At 35.0% G+C, this 21,335-nt stretch overlaps 1 protein-coding gene across 2 annotated transcripts in view; it reads right to left on the bottom strand.

Moving 5' to 3' along the window:
• The window catches only part of LOC126973096 (uncharacterized), a 95,793-nt gene that overhangs the window by 73,037 nt on the left and 1,421 nt on the right, over positions 1-21,335 (bottom strand). For both annotated transcript variants that reach the window (XM_050820230.1, XM_050820238.1), the window contains exons 2-3: positions 18,239-18,348; positions 16,559-16,689 (exon numbers count right to left, since the gene is read on the bottom strand). In XM_050820230.1, coding sequence (XP_050676187.1) covers positions 16,559-16,689; positions 18,239-18,346 — 239 coding nt within the window. In that variant the 5' untranslated portion in view covers positions 18,347-18,348. The remainder of the gene's footprint in view (positions 1-16,558; positions 16,690-18,238; positions 18,349-21,335) is intronic.

Here is a 21,335-nt window from a genome sequence, read left to right as displayed (position 1 = left end):
GGAACGTTTACCACCAACTTACATATAAAAAGCAAAAAGTTTGTCTATCCCTAAATAATATCTAATTTTGATTATTCTCAATACTTTTCACAAATTTCATAAGGCTGCATTAAGTACGATTATACGCGTTAAAACTATGACTTCTTTTTTTGCACAAACAGAAGAATATTTCGAAAAAAAACAAAACGTATAAGCAGAGACTAATGAAACTATTGTGATAAGATTTAGTAGGGGAAAACAGTTTACCAATATATACACCTTTCAAAGGATTAAAACGAGTGTAATTGTAGCTGTTTTTACATTCTATTTTGCGTAAAAGTAACAGTTAACGTTTTCAGTATAAATGTTATACTTGGTATAAATGTTGAATTTCAATTTAAATTAAACCCCCAGATGTGAACCCGCGTCGTGCATTTCTCAGGCCTGCAAGATCAACGTTGGTGCCGTCAAAATTGCTTCCGCTTCGAGAGATCTGTATTCTTAAAGAAAGTACTTATCTTTATCTTTACGAAGTATTTTGTCCCATTAGGAATCTTACTTAGCTACGAGATCGTACAGATAATGATTAAATCCATACTAAATAAGCTAATCAAGACCTGATTTCAAAACTGTAAATAGATTATGCATAAATATATCATTAATTGTATTTTGTATGACGAAATAGTAGAGTTCGTTGACTCCGATATGCTTTGAAGAATAATGTTATGTTTCGTTTACGATAAAATTATTATAATACTTCAATGCGGAATAAATATTCATATCGTTCATTCAATAATTTTTCTGGCTGTTAATAATAATCATATTCCGATGTCGCAGCATGCATTTAAAATGTTCATGTGTGCTAGTTTTTGTATAGAACTTTGCTTTTGGGCAATCCCTATAACAAATATTGATAAACGGTGTCATATTCACGTATACAATATTTTATTATCTAACACATATATTCTTAAATGATTATTATCTTAAGAAAATTTAGTGTTTACTGCGTATATAAAATGTAATATTTAGTATCTTAGTACATATGTTCTACGAAAATAAACATCACGAAAGTAGAATTGAAGAAACATAATTTACTTGTGAAATGTTTCTTTAGTTGGATTGTTGCTATATGTAACAACACAATCTAATACAGAACACGACACCATTATATTTTTAATTAATATCCGTTAGATAAAGAACAATAACGATAAAAACACAGAAATTTAAAAGCGGTCCAATTCGACAGGAGACTAATGGACACTAAATTGTTTCAAAACGATTTCATGGTCTTCGTCTATTCCGTCTCTTTCTCACACCTAGGTTTTTATGAAAGAATAGTTATCTAACTTTCACACAGGCCTCGTCTATTACGGTAGTATAGGTAATAATTTTATGGCTCGTTCACAATTTCCATACGTTGTGTTGACACAATGTCAATGCAATGTCATTGAAGTTCATCGGGGTAAAGTCAAAGAACAGGCCGCGCTCCTTTCACCTCGAATAAAATACTTAATCTACTGAAAATGAGAATTTGTGTAATGTACTTTCTGTGATGCTAGACCTGAGAAGAACGGAAATAAGAAACTCAATAATTAATATAATTCTTAACAGTAATTTGTTGGTCAGGATTCAAGTGATGATTCCAGTCCAGATGGAGAAGAACCCGACTACCTACTCATTATAATAATATAAGATCTAAACACACGATCTTAACATTTTAGTTATTTTGTTTATCTTTCTTTGTATTATATTTAAATAATCCATGTCCAACATAAATTTGTTATATTCAACCCTAATTTTTATAGAGCGTCCATGAACTATTTTTTTATCTATTATATCTTGTCAATAATTATGGAACTTCAAGGTGTGCTTATGTCAAGAGTAAAATAAATGGTAGGACAAGGTATAGTCAGTGATACTCGTAACAAACGTTGAGGGACGGGTATTACCTATAAAGCCGTCTTGCTCGCGTTTATGTGTGAAGTGAGATCTTTTCAGTGGCTTATAAAAATATGTCTGAGTTTGTCTGTTATTTTTTATATCGTGGTAAATATTAGTAGTACCCCAGTAAACTGCATATCAAAGATAACATCAACATTGCGGTTTCGCTTCTATATTGAGCATAGATTTTCTTATGAATTAACCACAAAACGTCACGTGCCATCATTGCATTCAGGGTATTGAATATCAATATTGACATTGAGTATATATACCTAAGATTGTATTGCAAATAAGACTTTATAGAAAACAACGAGCACAATCCGTACTCGACTAAACTCAAACTTACATAATTGATTCGAACTAAGTGGACGCGCGACGCTCGCGGAACGTGCAGGTGCAGAGATCCCCATTACGTAACAGATAGATAAAAAAAAATAATTTTAGTAAGCAGTAGTACACTGCACATTAGGTATTATGCCACTGCCAAGAAATGAGTGTCATTGTAACATGAATGCTGGTTAATAGAAGAAGCACTGTATGAGTGCAACTGTAAACACCTGTTAAAATTAGAAAAGTACTGTTACTAAAATAGGGCATAGAAGAGTCCTTGGATATTAGTTGAGTTGGTCGGGACTTTTATATTTACTCCATTGGTACTTCTGTGTCTATTGAATTTAATATCTGATCACCCTTCAATCATTTTTGAATGGAATCGTCAGTATAACCTTCAGTCAGCTGTGGTTTTCCACCCTCCTTGACGTATTATAGTGCGTGATGTGGGCACCGGCATCGACTAGCAGCTCGCAATTTTATGCAAAATAATTAAATTAATTAGATTCGGATAAGATTATGGTGAGCGTTGTTTACATTGCAATACGTATAGTCATAATCAAACACTGAATTTTTGTAACTAATGCTCTGAAACTTTTTAAAACTCTTCATTTTAGTACAGTTGACTGGTTTGGAAATTATCATTACCTTACGGCCGGTAAGAATGAAAAGTTGTGTGGTTTGTACTAGTATATTACGAAATGAGAGTAGAATAATAATAACAAATGTAAATATAAAACTTGAACATTAAGTTTTTTCTTTTAATTAAAAAAAAATTCACGGCTAAGATTCAATCCCTCGAACTGGCGATGTTTCGGCTTCGCAATCACAATGATTCAACCACTGGTCCAATGACCGTATGATCTTTAAGTTGACATAGCAGAACTATAATTAGTTTGAAGTATAAATATTTCACCCATATCTTCAACGACGGTTTTACGAATTTTCGATCAGGCCACGTGTCCTGACGCGAGTTTAACTTTGGGTATAAACCCATCCCAAAAAAAGTGCTCAACGCCGCTAAAGAAGTATTCGCTTCAAAAATAATATTTTATAACAATTTCGAGGCCGTCAAGCGAGTAAAAAGCGGTGTAAACTCCTAAGAGTTTACACCATCTAGAATCGGATATTTTTCTCCAATAGGAATCTGATACAAGATTAATCATCCTATAAGTTTTTTAATCTCATTCATATTTTCTTTCAGATAATAAGACATTAAATGGCCCCTACGTGTGGATTACAGAATACGATTTTTTTAAAATAACCAATTTGTTATATTTACAAGTGATAACCCTCACTTCTAAGATTAATTACACAAATAAAACTGAAATCAACATTTTATGAACGATTCGGGACTCGAACCATAGCGACCTCTCGCATTCGGTGCGAGCGCTCTTTCCAACTGAGCCAACCGTTCGAGTGACGTATCGTTTATAAAATCTTGTATGCTTTGTTCGACTCTCAGGTTGTAGCTTCATCTACGGGATCTACTTTACAGCTGATAACCTGCTCAACCCCAATAAAGCTAGTATGTTCATGCCATCATGGCTGACATAAAAAAAAGCAATATCAGCAAAACTTCATTCTATCACTTCACCTAGCGGTAGGACTTGCGCCATAAAATATTCAATTAATTGGACAAACGAAAAAAATGTCTACTGTCATGCAGTTGATAACGCCACGTGTGAACCGCATGATATTATAAACACAAGAATAATGTATTAGAGATAAGACCGTAATACCGAAGGGCTTATCTTTTCCGTAAAGATTCAATTACAATGGTATTTATTTATTGACTTATATACTTAGTAACATAATACCTTCTTGAATATTTACGGAACAAATCACGATAACATATTGAATAATTACATTTTATCGAACTGATTTTTTTAACTTGTCTCGTTTAAGATGAGTCCTTCGCATGGGTACGGATTTTTTAATTTTATTCTTCTAATTTATACGTAATACTTTTTATTAAAAAAAAATTTGGGAACATCAACACAAAACTTCAAAAAAGATCCACGACATCAAATTTATTCTCTTACACTCAAACAATCTCATATAGCATATGCCATAGCCTTTACAAGTAAATGTCACACATATGAAATTTCAATATAGTTCGATCATATAACCATGCAACTGAAATCGACAGCAAAGCTGCAGACGGCATTGATATTTTCTTAGGTTACATCAACAGCAGGTGCCAAAATGTTGTTCTAAATGACTTGACATCTCCAACTATGTTAATCCTTTAGGAGTTCCACAAGGAGCAATTATGGGACCTTTTTAATATTTTTCGATAATGTAAAATTTAAAACCCGTGGGAGGATGACGACAAATTAATAAATAAATAGGTATGGCTTCATTTGAAAACTATTCATTTTATAACATGAGAATAAGTTGAAAACCGAACAACTAATCTCCACCGACACTATGTCAGTACAAGGTATTGTATTTTTAATGTATTCTCGACCCCAGTTTTTATATGCTATAATCCATGTTATTGAATGTGTATTGAATGCAATTATTAGATAAAACTACAATGCAAGCCAGGTGTGATCAGGCCTTAAGTGGGCTGATAAGATGATCATCGCAATTACAGTTGTAATCCCAGGCTTGTTTATTGCGGCTATACCTGATAGTGTATCAAGATTTTATATTAAATGCACGAATACTTCATAACACGTGCATGAAACATCATTCACCATCTTCTGGCTTATTTTTGAATAAATTGCAAGTGGGAAGTGCCTAAGCAATGGCATTTACTAATTTATATGTTAGAACGTAATCTTACGAGGAAACATAAGCATAGGCTTTTTTTGATTAAAGAATTCTAAAATGAAATGGAAAGCAAATATTGTGTCGGACTGGTTTAATTTGTTAAGTTCAGGATTGCAGCACTTACAAAAGTTCAAAATTAAAATAAAACAAAATATAGGGAGACAGATAATGATGTTGATCTTATTTGAAAATAGCTTTGATTTAGGGTTAACAATTTGAGAAGAGTCGAGAATGTTTGTACGAAAAAAAGGAATACTAATGTAGTAAACATTAGTTACAAACTTAATGGAATGGCTATTTATGTTTTAGTACACTAACTAGCACTGACGAAATCATCAAAATAATTTAAATGATCTGAGTGGAACAAAGCTGACTGATTTACTTACATCGTAATTGCATTTTGTATAAAATATAAGCCCTAATTCATATTTAATAAGCTTTCTTGTCAGCTCTTACAGCAGCAACTAAAGTAAATTTTATTTCTACTCGTCGTCTCATAACATTTGTGCATCTGTTGTCCTGACAAGTTGTTGACTGACTATCCTTATAAGGCTAGATTGTAAAACAGGTTGGGCAACATTTTTATAATCATATTATTATGTTCCCTAGAGGGAAAAAAGTTGTCCTGACAAGGAGATATCTATGTATCCTTAGCTCTAGTATTACCACTGAGTACGAAATCTTCAAACATACTCCAATACGCGTTGGAATCTCAAGTAACAATAATAATCTTTTATTTATGATTACAAGCATACATCATTTACATTTTAACGTTGACAGCCCTATTAGTCTCTCGGACTCCGTCGCAGTTATCAGCGCCCAGACTCCAGAAAATTTTGATTATGCTTATGCTTACAATAATAAATGGAATACAATAAAATAATAGCTATTTATGCAAGTGTTGTGTAATAAAGGGTATTAAAACACGAATGTGGGTGTATGATAATAGTATCACATGAGTGTTTTAATACCTAATTATCAACAGTTGCATACAAGACTTTATCTACACCCAGAACATGAATCTTCTAAAAGATTCTGAAACAGTTAGCTTACTGCTAACATTAAAACAGCCAGTCCTAGTAGTAACCTAATATCATCCATTGTTGATTATATACAAATAAACTAAGTATTAATTAAAGAATTATTTATTTTAGTAGTAATTTACATTTTGTATTATGCAATTATTAAAATTCACTTTTTTTTTCTATTATGTTCTTTTGCAGCGTTCAAATATCTGGCAGTGTGCTGTCAAAACTTGAATCGCTTTTTGTAAACAAAACAACAATGGCGGGGATTCGAATAATCTACTTATTTTTTACGGCGCGCGGCCTTCTGGTAGTGTGGAACGCGCGTAAACGAAAAAGTTTTTTTTTTGAAATTCATACAGATACCACGCATCGAGCAATAATAATGTGGCTGTCTGTTGAAACTCTTTGCCTAAGAAGGGAATCGAAATAAAAACAAAGGAGTGTTGTTATGAAATTCAGTACGACATTACAACATTCGTTTGGATGATGTAATGGTTATTAAGACATTAGGTGTTTTAATGTTGGCAATAAGCTAACTGTTTCACAATCTTTAATAGAGGATTTAAAGCATAGGTGTAGATAAAATACTAAAACTAAGTGTGTGTGTGTGAGAGTGTGTGTGTGTATGTGTGTGTGTGGGTGTGTGTGGGTGTGTGTGTGTGTTTGTATGTGTGTGTGTATGTATTTGTGGGTTTACTTACTCGCAAAGTATGAACTAGATCAACTCTTCAAATGCGTCGATGCTTACATCGACGCAGCATTGGTCTTAACCAAGAAGCCATTTAGTGTTTGTTTTTACAGTAATTGTATGACAAAGGTCGAAAATATATCGGTCAAATTAATAAATATGACTTGTAAGTTAGTAACAGATAATTTTAAATAACCATATTATAATAAAGTAATAAATTTACTGCATACATTAATTCAATAACATCCAAGATATTATGTCAATATACTTTATATTCATTACGGTTTAAGATAATTCTCATAAATGTATTATTAAGATACGACCCGTTCACCTTCTATTCACGTGTTTACATCGAAACTGTTAATACTACACGACTGGGTTTCATCTTTATCGTAAAAGTAGTTCACATTAGCGCGGCTGGAGTACAACACCTGGGATCAGATGTAAGAAGATCCAGAAGAACCCTTAAGCCTTTTTTTATGGAATAGGAGGACAAACGACCGTACGGGTCACCTGGTATTAAGTGATCACCGCCGCCCACATTCTCCTGCAACATCAGAGGAATCACAGGAGCGTTCAAGCGCTTTTTGAAGGTACCCATGTCATATCGTCCCGGAAACACCGCACAAGAAAGCTCATTACACAGCTTTGTAGAACGTGGAAGAAAGCTCCTTGAAAAACGCGCTGTGGAGGACCGGCCACACATCCAGATGGTGGGGATGATATCCTAACTTGTGGCCTGTCGCTGTGTGCGCTCTGATGTAAGGCGCCAATCATCCAATATCCCGTAATCATAACCTTGAAGATCCTTTCAATAGAGCACAATAACAGTTTCGATGCTCACGATGAAACAATTGCAAAAACAGTTTATCGCTCTGTTATGCTTGTGCGCAGTAGTTCGCCAGTTAACAAAAGAACAATGATCAGAGCTATAAATAAACACGAGGGAGTTAGTTATCTTATATCTATCATAATATTATGTAGTGGAGACTAGTCAAAATTAACTAAGTGATCGCTATCAACGTAATCTTAACGTCATCGGTGACTTCAAGTAAAGTAAATATCAAAATATTGTAATAACCTTGACATGTTAAAGACCTCTGAAGTGCTGTATATTCCTGATTATACAATATTATTCACGTGGGTGTATTTTTTGTACCTACCAGTTCCACAATGCTGGGATCTCAGTTAACCTTGGCTCGAGGATGGAATGGAATGAATGGAATATTGAATAGGTACTAAAAAGTATTTGCGCGTGTCCTATTGGCATGTAGGGAAATTATTACAACACTGTTACAGACTAGTCTGGTACTGATTTTTTTGTTATTCTGTCTAACCAACATTCTCTGTTGTTGCTATCAAACTACACCCACTTATGAAAGGGGAGGTAGGATCGTTTCAATTAGTAGATAAACTGAGACAGGTAATTAATACAATTCATGATCATATTGACGACCGATATAGCCGAATAATTAGTGACCCTGACTACTAAGCCAGAGGTCCTGGGATCGAATCCTGCTAGATGCAATCATTTATATGATTAAAATGGATGTTTGTTTCCGAATCATGGAAGTTTATATGTAATTTATTTATGTTTAAGTATATTGTATTAAATATATCGTAGTCTTCTACCCATAGCGTAGGCTATGCCTAGTTTGGGGCAAGATAATTAATGTAAAAGTGTGTCAATATTATTATTATTATATTATATGGACGATATTAAGGAAGCATCCACTCGAGACAAGTGACGGGCCGGACAGCATATGCGTACTGCCAAATAATATATAGTGCAAGTAGTACTGTGCCCACTTTTGCATAGACTGAATTTGCCGGTAGTCATAGCTAGACCAAAGCGTATAGAGTTCGACATAATATTTAGAAATGAAGAAGCAGACAAGAAATATTTTTTGTTTACAATATATATAATTAATTAAATTTACCACTTAGATATTAATAGTTCTAGAGTTACATATTTCACAAACAAATGACCATCATTGATATCCAAATGAAACTTACACTTAGTTGCTTGTTGCTTCTAAGTTAATTATACGTACTTAGTTACAAAAAATCAGATAAAATCCTACTAGTTTTGTTTGAGACCAGAGAGAACTACAGCTAACTGTATATAACTATTATAATCTTACTTGTTTTCAAATCCTTGAAATAAATTAACACTAAAGCATAATGATCTATGTATATTAACACGTTAATTATGTTTACACGACATGGCAACTCTATGTTATATTTAGACAGGTACGTACGTTGCACTTCATATTTTCCATAAATTATAGGTAGGTGCATAATAGAAAGAAAATATCGAGAAGAAAACGAGGAGACTGTGAAAAATGTAGTCAATAAATATAACTTTTTCAAATTCAAATATTTTTATTCAAAATAGGATTTAAAATCACTTATTGAACGTCAAAAACTACCACCCATTCAAAAGAGACTGCCTCAGACCTAAGAAGAATGGGCGCAAGAAACTCAGCGGGCTTTTTTTTAACATATGTAATGATATGTTATATTTTGTTAATTTAATAATATATTATAATGAATATCGAGTTTAACAAAACAGTGACAAGATGATTTTTTTTATTGTATTCAGAAAAACATATTTGGTGTGTGTGTGTGTGTGTACTAATGTACAAAACTTTACAATAGAAATGGACTTCAGAATGTCTAGGTATATTTTTAGGGTAAAAAGCATACTATCATAATATAGTCCCATCAGACTTCAGAAATAAGAATACTGGGAGATTCTTCCACAGATTATTCTCCTTTAGTTTTTTTTATATAAGAGGGGACACGAGGTTCACCTGATGGAAAGTGTGAGACAACCGTCTATGGACACCTGAAATACCAGGCGTTAAGAGATGCGTTGCCAGCCATTAAGACCGTATGATCTAAGTTTGATGATCCCTAAGTCGGATTGGTTCGGGAAATCTGCAGCCAACTCGGGAAAATTGGTGGCTTTGGAGAATGTGGCTGTGCGGGCAAGAAATTTCTCGGAAAACGCGCGGTAATAGAATGCCAGACGTCAACATGATGCGTAATGTCCGGTGATGGAATACGGCTACTAGTATCAACCTAAATAGCTCCCCTGAGCACTGGGCTAGCGAGCGCTGAGCTTTTGATAGCATTAAAAAGGTTCAAAAACAGTTCAAAAAATGGAAACAAAGTAAGAAATGAATTTTTTATTACAACATGCCTTGCATTAAAATATATACCTACAGTTTGTTAAAATATTCTATTTCTTTGAGTGTATTTGAAAGTAGTTTTTCGTATATGAGAGGGGGCAAACGGGCAAGAGGCTCACGGGATGGGGAGAGGTGAGGCAACCGCCCATGCACATCCGCAACAACAGGTGTGTCAAGAAATGCGTTGCCGGCCTTTAAGGTATGCTTTTTTCTTGATGGTCCCTAAGTCGTATCTGTTGGGGAAGACCGCTGCCGGTAGTTGATTCCACAAAGTGGCTGTGCGAGGCAAGAAATTTCGAACAAAACGCGCGGTTGTGGAATGCCAGACTTCTACGTGATGCGGATGGTACTTTGCACGTAATGTCCGGTGGTGGCATTCGGCCGCTGGAATCAACCCGAAAAGCTCCTCTGAGCAATCCCCGTGATAAATGTGGTAGAAGATGCAGAGAGAACCCACATTTCTACGCAATATGCTAAAGAATCAAGCCGATCGGAGATGACTTGATCGTCGATGATTCGAGCCGCTCTTCGTTGTATGCGGTCAAATGGTACTGGTAAGAAGCTGGTACTGGGGAGCACCCGCCCAGAGGTGAGAACAATACTCCATGTGAGGCCGAATTTGCGCCTTATAAAGTTGCAGGCGGTGACTTTTAGTGAAGTACTGTCTCGCCTTACTGATTACACCAAGCTTTTTAGAGGCCAGTTTGGCCTTCTCTTCCTCTCCGGTTTGTTCCGGTTCTCGTCGACGCTATCCCGGGACATGTTGGCACGGCAGGTGTAGGAAACATATCCTGTGCTGTCGTCTGCCTAGCAATGAATACTTTATCCCTTCCATTACTTTATTATTCCTTTAGTTTATCCCTTCCATTACGATAGATTTGTCATAATCAGAGCTTGAGAGAAATTCAAAAACTGAGCCGAAACTCCAGGGCCTTCATGTTTGTGAGCGACAGTTGGCCAGACGGATTTTATTTATGAAACACTCACCACCCAACTGATCTGCACACCAGATTCAAAACATAATGAAACAGGTGCACCTAATATCTCGACGAAAATAATATATGAGATAGACACGTCAAATGCAGTCGAGAATTATTAATCTCTTTGGAATTTTACTGATGCGCGTGTTATCTTGCTTATCTTATCGGTAATTTCCGAGAGTAATAATAATATAATAGCTACAGTAAACAGAATGAAGGCGTCATGACGTATTTGTTACCAATTTATCACATAATGCATAATAGCGACACACTTCGATACTACGATTCTTAGTTAAATCGAATGGGTCAGGCATTATGCTAATTAAGGAGATTAGAGTTTTTTATACGCTTTATATTAGCTTCACCTGTATGTTTGTATGTTTTTAACCGACTTCTTCGAGCGCGATTTTGACCCACTTTAAACGACTAGATTTCGTTCAAACTTTGTAGATTTATCGAGGACCGATGACATTACACTAATTTGACTAAAAAATGAAATATAAATATTAGTTAAAAAAAAACTAAAAAGCACGCTTTATATAAAATTCAACTAAAAAATAGAAAATAAATTTAAATTGAAAATAGTGTAAAACAAATATATTTTATTGTAAAAAAAGCGTGGGGTGCTTTTTAAGATATTATTAAAATAATAATTCTTCTACACCCCACGCTTTTTTTTACAATAAAATATATTTTTTTTACAATAAAATATATTTTTTTACACTATTATCAATTTAAATTTATTTTACTTGTTTAATAAATAGTGAGATATGATGGGTACTACCAGGTGGGACACTAAAAAATGTATAATGTCATAAAAAACAGAATCCCCTTTGTAAATACTGCATGGACAGCGATGATCGTGAACCGCAAGCCTGTTTACCCTACTACAGGCCACAACACGGACTTTGCACAGTGTCATCAGAAGAAAAAAGCGATTGTATGAAACGTCATTGATAGATTGACAGATGACCGCGCTATAATCTTGTAAAAAACAGAGATAGCCGAAATCCACTACTTTTTAAGCAACTGTTCGCTTTCAAACTTAGTATAATCGGATTATACTTCGTCGCCTTATTGTAATGACTGTTTCAAACATATGGCAAATCACTGCACGTTTCATACTTAACTAAATTTAAATTTTGTACTTAAGCAGTCCCACCTCTTATTACTTAGTATTTATATCCTCTTTGGGTGTCATTAGCAACATATGTCGATGTAACCTAAAAAAAAACTATGTCCTTCTTATCTCCAGCTAATAGTTAGTATAGTAGAGTTGCGTGGTGAATTTATTGATTTTTTTAAATACCAAGCGTGTGCCGTGCTCGTAAAGTTGATGTTATAAGAAGAAAATTTCTGTACTGCTCTGCTTAGGTCCCTATCTTAATCGATACAAGCCTTTAAATATTCATGTAAGTATGTTGTTGTTATGAAGTGGGAAATTCCCCAGTGGGAGGCTCCTTTGCACAGAATGCCGGCTAGATTATGGGTACCTCGGCACCTATTTCTGCCGTGAAGCAGTAATATGTGTAAGCATTATTGTATTTCGGTCTGAAGGTCGTCGTAGATAGTGAAATTACTGGCCAAACGAGACTTAACATCTTATGTCTCTAGGAGAAGACGAGCGCAATTGTAGTGGCGATCGGAATTTTCATGAATCCTGAGCGGCACTACATTATAGAGGGCAGGGTGTATCAATTACCTTCAGCTGAACGTCCAGCTTGTCTCTTCCCTTGTCATAAAAAATGTTATGAAGTGTGTGAGTCAATAAGATAAATACCATTGTAATTGAATCTTTACGGAAAAGATAAGCCCTTCGGTATTACGGTCTTATCTCTAATACATTATTCTTGTGTTTATAGTATCACGCGGTTCACACGTGGCGTTATCAACTGCATGAACGTAAACATTTTTGTGAGTCCATTCAAAATTAATATTTTATGACGCAAATACTATCGTTGAAGCGATGCAATTAAGTTCTGCTGATAATACATTTTTATGTCAGTCAAGAACATACGAGCTCTGAGTAGATTCGTATCGTGTAGCAGCACACGAAGCAGTCTAGTTAATTTATTATCTCGAATGAATATCATAAATTTTATTTTTTTATGGAATAGGAGGACAAACGAGCGTACGGGTCACCTGGTGTTAAGTGATCACCGTCGCCCACATTCTCTTGCAACACCAGAGAAATCACAGGAGCGTTGCCGGCCTTTAAGGAAGGTGTATGCGCTTTTTTTGAAGGCACCCATGTCGAATCGTCCCGAAACACCGCACAAAGAAGTTCATTCCACAGCTTTGTAGTACGTGGAAGAAACCTCTTTGAAAACCGCATTGTGGAGGACCGCCACAAATCCAGATGGTGAGGATGATATCCTAACTTGTGCCGTGTCGTGCGAAGGTGGAATTAATACATTTGTTCAAATAATAGACTTTTCTTTGTTAAGCTTTTTTTCATTAAGCGTGCGGAAAATTATTATATTCCGCACAGTGCTTATTGTTTTCCTCCTGCATGTTACTTCCAAATGCGTTAAGTTGTCTGTAGAAAATTAACGAAGTGACTATTTTACAACGTAAATAATATTAAATACATTAATTAAATTTAACATTAAAACAATTGGAATTTAGGAATATTATAGTCATGGTGCCCGCTTTGTCGCCTAAAAAACGAAAACTTACTCTCGCAATTACATATCTGCATAGTTTTCTAATTGAGCATTGAAAAAATTAATTCTTATAGCGATTGTGATGAAAAAATTTTTATTGCAAATGTATTTAAAAAGATCATACCATACACATGCCGAGTTTTAAATTTTACTCGTCCCTATTTTTGTGTCATTGCATGCGCAGATACCAGACCTGTCGTCCATGAGCGTTTATTGCGCAATGCAGTATCAATGCATTAAGTACATATATACCTGCACTTTAGTTTTGCTGACCGCTCAAATGCCGTGCCTAAGCCTATAAAAACTATTATAAAAACAAAAGTACTATAGATGCTTCGGTAAAATAATTGCGTGCAAGCGTAAAACAACACACAATCTATTTTCTCCATGCCTGAGCACTTAAATAGATTATTTTATTATTTACTTTGTTTGATAATTATTATTGTGAACACAAAAACTATTACTATACAAACATCTCTCATCATAATTGTTAAGGAAAAACAAACAATAATATAATCCTATGCAATATTAAGTTAAATATTGCAATATCTACCATATTATACCATAGGTACCTACAACGTCAATCTTGTCAACTGCGTAGTTTGCATTGGTCCGTGGCCCGTTTATCGAACCCTAGGCGAACCGCGACAATGGTTTAAATGACTCGGAGCACGCCTTTACTAGCTTGACCTGCATCTATTTATTGATAATGGAACCTATTATTAAACAACTTCAAGACGTTATAATAATAGGACTGATTACAAAACAATTTAAAACTTTGGCCAGGCTAAAAATGATAGAGCTAAGTTATACCTTCGATGCCATTTAGAAACTAAAATAAAGCAAGACATACTACAATAAATAAAAAACAAAATTAGCAATAATATACCAAAAAAAACCATAACAAATATTCGCGACATGGCATTCAATTGGCATTTGGTGATGAAGCTATGTTTGTATCTCTATATATTCCTGTTTTAGTGAATTAAGACGTGGACGACGGACGTGATCACCTCTGTGACAACTATTGCGAAGGTCGCCCGGCAACTGCTGTTACCGAAACTAATATTGATACTATACGACAATTTATTAAAACTGATAAGAAATTGCATGTCAGCAATTTCGTACAGTGCAAGACACCTGAAGGGTGCGAAAGCTTTGCACTCGTTAGATACCTACCGCACGATTTAATATGTGACCAAAAACAATTGCGTGTGAGTGGTGCCGTAAAATGAAAAAAAAAATAGAGGACAGTCATTGGCTATATATAATATTATCACCGGTGACGAAACCTGGGTATATACATTTAAAACTGATGGAAAAAGCCAATTGGCGGAATGAGTCTTTCCTTTTGAAGACATTGCTACGAAAGTTAAGAAAACTGGAAGGTAAAAACCAAAGTACAGTAAAGTATGAAAATACGTGCTTGCCCAATTTTTTAAAAGTTTAGGAAAAACATATTGGCAGCAAAGACGTATTTCATCACGAAAACGCAACATCACATTCCACTTAAAAATGAATAAGGAGGAATGAGTTTTTGACCTCAAATATAGAACTGATGAAACATTCACCACATAATTCGGGAATTGCTCCTTGTGCTATTTTATTTCCAAATATTAAAGATCTGTAAAAGAAAAGAGAAGCTTAGAGGCATACAAGCACTCAAGAAACGGTGAATGCGTTCCAAGAGGCCATTCAAGACGTCCCCCAGGAAGACTGGAACAACCGTAATATACCATAGTTCTAAAGAATGCAAAAGTAATGAATCATAGTTTGAAAAATAATATATATAATATCACAAACATATGTGGCATAATTAATGAGAATCCAGAAACTTATAGTATGACCTAAGTAGATTTAGTACACAGAGAGACTGTTACATGAAACATGGCAATGAAACTCGCTCCAGTTACCGAGAGCTAATCGATTTCCTGTCAAGTCAATGTTGGCGGAGTGCCAGGCAAAATGTAAGGTCTCCGTTATTCTGGCGTTGGGCCAAAATTCACTTGTGTCCTATATTGTCTTACGTAATTTATTGGTTAGTGCTTCTCTGAAAACTGAAATTGTTAAATTTTAGTACGACGTGGAATTAATTTTTTATTTATAAGCCAAAAATACTAAATTAAATGTTTTTTTTATTAATTGTTAAAAAGTTAATCTTCACTTTAAGAAAATAGGTTAGTTTGTATAGATTTTTTGTGATGCGTCTCGATGAAGAAAATATAGCATTATAATAAGAGTCTGGAGAATGACGTTCTCTATATAGGCTAATCTTCTTTGCAATTGGGCAATTGAAGCTTATCAAAATAAGTTGCCATGATGGAGTCTATTTTTGCACCGACAGGACTATTGGTGCCACATTGCTCTATCCTATCCTAAATAAAAAGACGTCACATATTGAGGCATTACCATTAAAATCAACTTTAAGACATTCATTAATCCTGAAATAAGACATAATAGTTACAAAAAACTAATAAGAACTATAAAGAAAATATTTTCAACAGAATAAATCCGCTAAGTCTAGAAGACGCGAAGACCAACAAACCGCCAATCAACGGGCTTTTATGCATAGGAGGACACAGGACCTGGTAAATGATCACTGCAATGTTCTTCTGCAACACCAACATAATAACAATACCGTTGCTGATCTGGAACTGTAGCAACCCAAACCATATAAACTTGATAAGACCGTTGGTCAAATTTTAGTCGTACGTGGAAACAGAGGTCACAACATTGGATAAAAGCCTCCATCTGGTGGGATTATGTTTTAATTTGAGACGAGTTACACAATGGTGCAAGTCCCAGTAGGAATAAAGATCGAGCTGATACTGGAGTGCACCAGTAAGTATTTATTAAAGACTCAACTAGTGGTCGCACAGTTTCTGTTCTTAGCTGCTGTCATAACTACGTTCTGCAATTTTATCCAAAAATAGAAGTTGGACGATTAAACATCCATTAGTCGGCATACCTTAGCTGAGCGCAGTAAAACTGGTGCGGGATGGCGGTTAGAACTCCAGCGCCATCGCCGGTGTCGTTGTCGCAAGCACACGCTCCGCGGTGCTCCATACGCTTGGCGAGCACCTCTGCATCGCGAATGATCTGAACAAATTCAGAGACATCGTCATCAGTACAAAATATCAATAAAGCAAAACAAACAATGCGAATCACCTTATAGGCTACGGCTTCGGGTTATGAACATAGGTCTGTTGCCTCGCCGGAATTTCTTTATAAAACTAAGGGAACGCTCTCCATCATCATCATCAGCCGGAAGACGTCCACTACTGGACAAAGGCCTCCCGCAAAGATTTCCACGACGATCGGTCCTGCGCTGCCCTCATCCAACGTATTCGGTCCATCTTGTGGGGACCAACATTGCTTCTTCCGGTACGTGGTCGCCATTCAAGGACTTTACTGCCCCAACGGCCATCTGTCCGTCGAACTATGTGCCCTGCCCACTGCCACTTTAGTTTCGCAATCATTTAGACTATGTCGGTAACTTTGGTTCTCCTACGGATCTCCTCATTTCTCATTCGTAACCGTAGCAATTGATCGCAATACTCATGAAATAGTCGTAACCGAATCAAAAACTGTTTTGCAACAAAATATAATTCAAGAATTCAATTTTCTTTTCAAGATTTTAAATTAATGATACTAAATAATTTATAATATATGTTATGCGTAGGTTACTATTGGAAAATTTATTGAATTAGGCGTTACTTTGCGGAAATCCATAATTATACAAATGATTTAAGTTTTCTTTAGTGTTAAATCCGCCAATATTTATTGTTGAAACAATTCGACACGTGTTTCGCCTCTACACGAGGCATCCTCAGGACGTGTTGTCTCGCCAAAATCTGGCACGAGACTCACACTCAGTCTCGTGAGATATAGTTTATGATTGATAACAAATCATAATAAGTATCTAATTTATTTTTAATAGTTTGTCCTCTGTTTTCTAAGAACCGACATATATGTTTGGACAATGATCAATTACTTGTTACACGAGATATTCTCTAGCAAAAAAGTAACACTTGCAAGCCAAGAAACAAGGAAGAAAATTTATAAAGAATGGAGACATGGAGTAACTTATAACTTCTCATGGTCATCAATAGGAATAGATAAAATAAAGACGAAAAGTTTAAACCACTACATGCCAATACACCAGCAAACTAGGTTTATTTAACCCGAGCTTCCATATTTGTCGGCGGGCAAGTTCATCAAATGAACAACAAAACTCTGAGGTCATATCAACAAGGTAATGACCTCAATCAAAATATTTTGTAAGCACGCCTAAAATTATTCAAATTAAAAGATTGGATTTATCATGTACCCACATGTATCTACATACAGGTAAACATTAAAGACTACATGAAAAATCTAAATTCTAGATGCAAGGCAAAGAGATGTCGATGGTCAGAGAATAATTTTGACCATAAGCGAATTGTAGACGACAAAAACTGAGCTAACTTACGCTACTGTGAGCTGTCAAAATCATCATTAAAGAGCTTAAAACTTAAAATTTCTTGCCATTTAGGAAATAAATTTTGAATTTACCCTGGTTACCTGCTTTATGTCGTAATTATACTATAATCTCTATGATGCATGAAAAAAGACGCGACAGAGATGCTTCCAATATGATGCTACTTACTTTATGAGTTCGTTTTCCGTCGATGGCAACAACAAAACCAACACCGCAGGCTTCGTGCTCGTTCTGAGGGTCGTACAAGCCTTGCTTGGCCGGCCCTTCCCACTCCATACCTAAGATTGAAAAAAATACTTATTTTTAATTAAGATCCATAAACTAAAGGATTAAAACGCTTGTTGAATTCGTTAATCGACGCATGATTAAGTTTTCAGTCGTACGTGACCATGCTGATGAGTAGAACCGTCAATTTAGGGTACGACAAAAGTTTTTAGTAGCAAACGCGCAAACTTGTGTCTTATGGGGGTAAAACTGTACACAGGTTCACTTTACCCCATTTAGGCACATGTTCTGAGCACAATGGGAGAAGGAAAACAGAGCTCACCGATTAGTTCTCTCTCTGAGCTCTAACATTGCGACATAGTATGCGATTCTCCTTTTACCGTATGGGCCAGGCTGTTCCCATGTAGTAGCGGCGGCAGGTTGGCTGAAGTTTCAAAGAGCAGCTTCCGAAAACGTCCAGAATTTGCGTGTTCCAGACGTAACTTGAAAGCTGCTAGCCGATTTTGTTTGCGTGCATAGATTTCGCACACAGGTGCTTAAAGCATATGGAGGCGTGGAAGTTTGTGGTGAATCTGTACTAGCTAAGAGATTTCATCAATAAATACAAACTATTTCAGATGAATATGTATGTAATACTGTATTAATTAATTTAAGAATAGTTATTTTTTGCCTGTTGGGAATTATTATAGAATTATATATAGGAAATTATTAACTTTACATTTGTACCACGAGAATTTAACCACTCAAACAATATGACATACACATACACTTGAGAAAACATGCCAAATTGCGAGCTCCTCCTTGGAATATTGCATTTTTTTATTGAACCCAGAAATTGACACCTGATAGTTAGATATAAATATCACCTGACCAATGAAATTGAGAATAAAATTCGTTCTACAATTATTAAGGGGATGATTTTTGTTTAGGATGAGATGTTAGAACCTTACTGCAAATTTGACATTTGGTTTATTAACTTTAACCCAGAACAAGTTAGCACTACAATAAATTAGTAAATCCTAAACATATTTACTTCACTGAACTACTATTCCGACTAGTTATTGACAATAACTTCCTTAATTTATATCATTCTAATGAATCAATCAATCAAATTCAACATTACTAGCAGACAGTTTGTTGCTATGCCATAATTACACTACTCTATTTGTTACAAATTGCTTTTATATCTAATATATAAAATTCTCATGTCGCGGTTTGTAGTTAAACTCCTTCGAAACGGCTTGACCGATTCTCGTGAATTTCTTTTAGTGCATATTGGGCAGGTCTGAGAATCGGACAACATCTATTTTTCAATCCCCTAAATGTTAAGGGTGAACCACGCCAAATTAATTTTTAAAATTTTTTTGACATTTTTTAAAAAAAAAAAATAAGTACAACTTCAAATTTTCACCCATCTATGATCAACAGTTACTTTTGTATCGCGATTTTAATATCGGCAATACAACGTTTGCTGGCTCAGCTAGTAATATCATAAAACGATCATTGTAAATGTTATAATTTTACTGAAGAGAATATTTTGAGATAAAATTACTATCTTGTACTACATGCTATTTATCACAATATAGTTAATCTTTATGTTGGTGGTAAGCCCCTTTTTCCCAATTCCCATAACACATGATGTTTTTATGGACTTAGATAAGGTAAAGTAAGGGGGAGCAACAAGACCACCATCTAGACTTTTTTTGACCCACCCAAGAGAGACAATTCAATAGTATTGAAGAATTGTTTAATCCCATTTAACTTAGGATTCACTTCCAACTTTTATTGTACTTAATCTTAAATCAATATTTAAAAATTTGTCTCTAATATCTGTCACAGCGAACAAGATATAATTTTCTTACAAAACTTTTTGTATACATATTACTTAAGTGGCAAGTTATTAAGAATTTTGTACATTATTCCATTATGCCCAAACATATGATTTGTGTTTCAATGCATAATATGTTTTGCCAGTTCCAATTCAATGATTCCATGGGTAAAGTAAAGCCAAATTGATGTTCAGTTATCAGCTTAGCAGCTGTGATTTCTAGGAGTAAGATATTGAGTATTAGAATTAGGGCCTTAATTGGGAACAAATTGATCGGATGATGGGACTAAACATCAATAGGATCTGTGCCAGGCTTTAGAATTAGTATGATATTTGTAACCTTCTATTGTGACCTTTCTTTTTTAATCCTCTGTAGAATTAGTATGATTGCTGCAAATATTATTAAAACAAAAATAAAATTCTAATGTGAAATATTGACCAGCATGTGGTAGCTCCAACAAGATTTGTAACTTTCTACCCAAACATGTGTTAAAATTCTAAAGTGCAATGTTGATGGCCATCCAGATTTTGAGCCTAATTAAATCAAACCCAAGTGCCTTGTACATATTCCATTTATTAATTGCATTGTGTACTTTCTTTTAGGTAAATGTTAGTAGGTAACTTCAACTGGTTCATAAGATACATAATAGCTTTAAGGGCAAATGTATACACTTCTATAATAAAGTCCCAGCCACTGTTCAGGCATTATCTATAAAAAAAATTAAATGTTTTATAAAAAAATGGCTCTGTCGTAAATCCTATCAATCCACTGCTGAATATCTAAATGATCGGACAGCCTGGGACTAGATGGTGATTCTTTTATAGCGATAGAAATGACTGTACAATATTGTATATTTTTATTGAAAAGAGTGCAAAAAAAGAATGCTGGGAGAATTTCTTGGGCAGCTTCATCTCTCTCAGAGCGCCATTTGTTTCCGAAGCGGTAGTAGTATCTAGTAGTATAAGAAATGACATCAAAAAGAATTCTAAAGGAATTAATTTTGAGAAAATAAATGCCTTTTATGCCTTTTTATGACAGACCTAGTATTGATGCAATTTAGTCTATTTTAGTGGAGTCACTGACATCGTTCACTGTGAAGACACCTGACAAGTGATGAAGAAATGGCCTTTTCCTAATCACTCTTTTCGTGTGTTATTGGACACTTTTAGTTTTTTTGTAGTTTTTTATAATAAACTAGCTAACCTAGCTGA

Source organism: Leptidea sinapis, chromosome 28 (assembly GCF_905404315.1).
Source record: "Leptidea sinapis chromosome 28, ilLepSina1.1, whole genome shotgun sequence".
Lineage (NCBI taxonomy): Eukaryota > Metazoa > Arthropoda > Insecta > Lepidoptera > Pieridae > Leptidea > Leptidea sinapis.
The sequence above is the reverse complement of the archived record's forward strand: the minus strand, read 5'-3'. Positions and strand labels throughout refer to the sequence as shown.